At 48.0% G+C, this 3,363-nt stretch overlaps 1 protein-coding gene across 1 annotated transcript in view; it reads right to left on the bottom strand.

Annotated features, from left to right (window-relative positions):
- Positions 1–914, bottom strand: part of LOC103613269 (gallinacin-11) — a 2,309-nt gene extending 1,395 nt beyond the window's left edge. The window contains exon 1 of the mRNA XM_008631023.1: positions 857–914. Within this exon, the coding sequence (XP_008629245.1) occupies positions 857–914 (58 nt within the window). The remainder of the gene's footprint in view (positions 1–856) is intronic.
- Between the last annotated feature and the right edge of the window lie 2,449 nt (positions 915–3,363).

Genomic DNA, 3,363 nt, shown 5'->3' with positions numbered 1-3,363 from the left:
GAAACCCCACAGACCCCAGTTAGGGATCTGACACAAATGTCCCCAAAACCCTAAAGTTTTGAGGAACTCATGGGGCGTCGGAGCACTGCAAGGAACGTTTTTGTACAACTGGAGTGAAACATAGAGGTTGATGGAATTTTCTGAACATATCCTGGCCATTCATGCTATAATGGGAAAGGACAGCCCAGTCTTGGATGCTTCTAAGTTCTGGGGCTGCAATGCTGCAGGGACATGCAAGGGACAGCATGGTCATCACATGCCCTGAAGATAAAATTATGACTTAAAAAAGCCCCCAAAAGCAGGATCTGGGTCAATTAACAGGAACAAGCAGTTTGCCCAGTTCCTTCTTTCTCTGGAAGCCTTTCTCCAAGGTGAGGATTTTCATTAAGGATGAAGAATAGGTAGGATAAAAACACAATCAGAAAATGAATCAATGCAGCAGAAGGGCTGAGGAAGGGGAACCAGAATATCCAGGGAGCTGAAGTCACTGGTGCAGTTCAACCTGAGCAACACCAGGAAACACCTCTGCTCTCTTTTACTGTACACAGAGGGGACAATTTTTAACCCTGGAGTTAGAAGAGGCAGATGATTTCCATGGTGCCACCATCCAGTAGGGCCAGAAAGTGGCATAAAGAGGCTTCAAAGAGTCACAAGGAGCCAACGCCTGGCAGAGGCTTCTGTGGGGAGGTTCTGGTGTGACACCTGCTCACCGTAGGTTAACTTTTTCCTCCTGCTTCTAGTCTGAGAAATAGGGAACTGCTCTAATGAAAGGAGCTGAGGGGAATGTTCTGCACTACCACATGAGTGAGCTCTACCTCCTACACAGGCAGACCCCAGCGTGGGTCTTGCCCCTTACCTGGAACGGCCTGGAGGAGGGCAAGTAGGAGAGCCATGAGGCAGGAGAAGAGCTTCATGGTGGAAGGTCTCAGCTGCAGCGTGGAGACAGGGCCACAGTGCCAGAACCTTTGAGCAGGGGAGGAGGGAGCACTCTGGCATTTATAGGGCAGTGGGAATAGCTGTGGATGTCCAGGGAACCTTGGCAGGGGTGACAGGGGAAGGCAGCGGGTACAGCCTGACCGCTGCACACGGCTAAACCTGAACAATGGCTCGGGGGCACAAAAGCAAGGGGACAAATAGCTGTGCCTCCCTGCCTGACCACTGGGAAGGCTGCTGGGAGGGCCCCTTATCAATATGGATCCACCCAGAGAGTGCTGTTAACTTGAAATATCAATGTGGCTGGTAATGGATTGCCTGGAGGAAATTGGCCATCGTTTGGTGGGAGAGAAGGCAGCTGGAATATCATAGGATCATCATGGAATCATAGAATAGTTTGGGTTGGAAGGGACACTAGAGATCATCCTGTTCCACACCCTGACATGGGCAGGGACACCTCCCACTATCCCAGGGTACTCCAAGCCCTGTCCAACCTGGCCTTGGACACTTCCAGGGATTCAGGGGCAGCCACAGCTTCTCTGGGCAACAGAGGATGCATGATCCTCCTGTGATGCACCAGTTGTTCCCAAGAGAAAGAAATAAAGGACAATGATCATTCCATCCACAAACATACCAAATAGTCGTATTTTGTTCTGTGAAAGTTCTGCAAAGAAAAAAAACCTCTGGTCTAGTGGAAGGTGTCCCTGTCCATGGCAGGGGGTTGGAACTGAGATGATTTTTCAGGACCCTTCCATCCCAAACCCTTCACGATTCTATGATTCTTGAGGTGCAGATTATGGGTTTGCAGGTGTCACCAGCAGCACCTTCAGCTTTGCAGGTGCACAAAGAGCACAGGACAAGTGAAATCCATGAGTTTTCCTCAGGATTTGTCCGTACAGAGTTTGAACAATATCAACTGACATGCAAGTGGCAGCTGACAGCTCAGGTTCTCCCTCAGTCACTTGCTTCAGTCTCTTTCTATACAAGATATTTATTGATGTTGTTCTGACCCAGCGGTTTTGATACGAGCAGTACAAACCTCCCCCTCAGTCATGGGCATTGTTCTCTGCCTCCCTGATTTCTTTGTTTGCTTTCCACTGCAAATTTGCAGGCGCCGTCCCGCCGTGAAGGAGAGGTGCTTGTGTCTCCATTTCCAGGTTCTTCAGGGACAGGGGTGAAACAAAGGCTGTAATAGGAACCCTTCGGTTGGCTCGGGTTCCCACGGAATCCAAGGGGATCCTAGCTGAGACATTCATCTCAGCTCTCAGACAGGATCTGTCGTTGTAATTTGTCAGACCGGAGCAGAAACTCAGCTTTATCAATGATTTTTTTCTTTAAATTGCAAAAAATGGCTCTGTTCTGTAGTGATGAACTGGAAATGTTTGCCTTTTAAAATTTTATTTCCATGGGAAGTGAAGCACAAATTCAAAACCTCAGGTGTGTTAAAGACCTGGTGGAAGAGGAGTGATTGCCCAGTAATCTTACATTCAATATCCTTCTCCATCTTTTCCAGAATGTCCTCACTATCAGATCACAAGTGCTTATACAATCACAACCCCCTTCAAATTAGGATCAGAAATTATCCCAGAAGAAAAACAAAACAAAACAAAACAAAACAAAACAAAACAACCCAAAAAACCCAAACCTTTGAAATTCAAGTTCCATCTCAGTCTGCCTTGACGCCTCTGCACTTTATTTACTCTCTTTTGTTCTCCTTTTCCAGGTTATTCTGGGTCAGAGACATGTTTTATATGGATCACAAAAGAAGTGCTTACACACAGTGGAAGTTCTGCTCCTTGTCTAAGGATCTCTTCTGAGGAGCTGCCGAGGGAGCTGGGAAAGGGGCTCAGCCTGGAGAAAAGGAGGCTCAGGGGGGACCTTGTGGCTCTGCACAACTCCCTGACAGGAGGGGACAGCCAGGTGGGAGTTGGGATCTTCTCCCAAGTAACAAATGACAGGACAAGAGGAATCACCTCAAAATGCACCAGGGGAGGTTTACATTGGATATTAGGAATTCCTTCATAGAAAGCTCTGTCCGTCCCTGACAGAGCTGTCCAGGGCAGTGGTGAAGCCCCCATCCCTGAAGGGTTTTGCTGATCTGGCCTGGGACTCACATCCTTTTGAGGGAGAGAGTGCTTATGAATGGAACTCCTTCCTAAGGGAAGACTTCTCTTTTGAAGTCTTCAGCCATGGGACAGCTCTGAAAATAATACCTGGGGCACTAAAATGGTGGGGAACATCTGCTTTTCCTGTGCACTTATCCAGATTTGCATTATGGCAATCTAAATCTGCAGGATTTGACTGCAGTTGGGGTGAAGTTGTCCTGGAACTGGCTGAAAATCTGTCCTTGTTTACATCACTGTAGGGAGCAAGTAACAGAGTGAGATGGATGAGGAGAGGTGCCACAGGGGGTGGTCAGCAGGGAAAAAT

Source organism: Corvus brachyrhynchos, unplaced genomic scaffold, assembly GCF_000691975.1.
Source record: "Corvus brachyrhynchos isolate BGI_N302 unplaced genomic scaffold, ASM69197v1 scaffold203, whole genome shotgun sequence".
Classification (NCBI taxonomy): domain Eukaryota; kingdom Metazoa; phylum Chordata; class Aves; order Passeriformes; family Corvidae; genus Corvus; species Corvus brachyrhynchos.
Note: the sequence above shows the minus strand (reverse complement) of the source record. Positions and strands in the feature narration are given on the sequence as shown.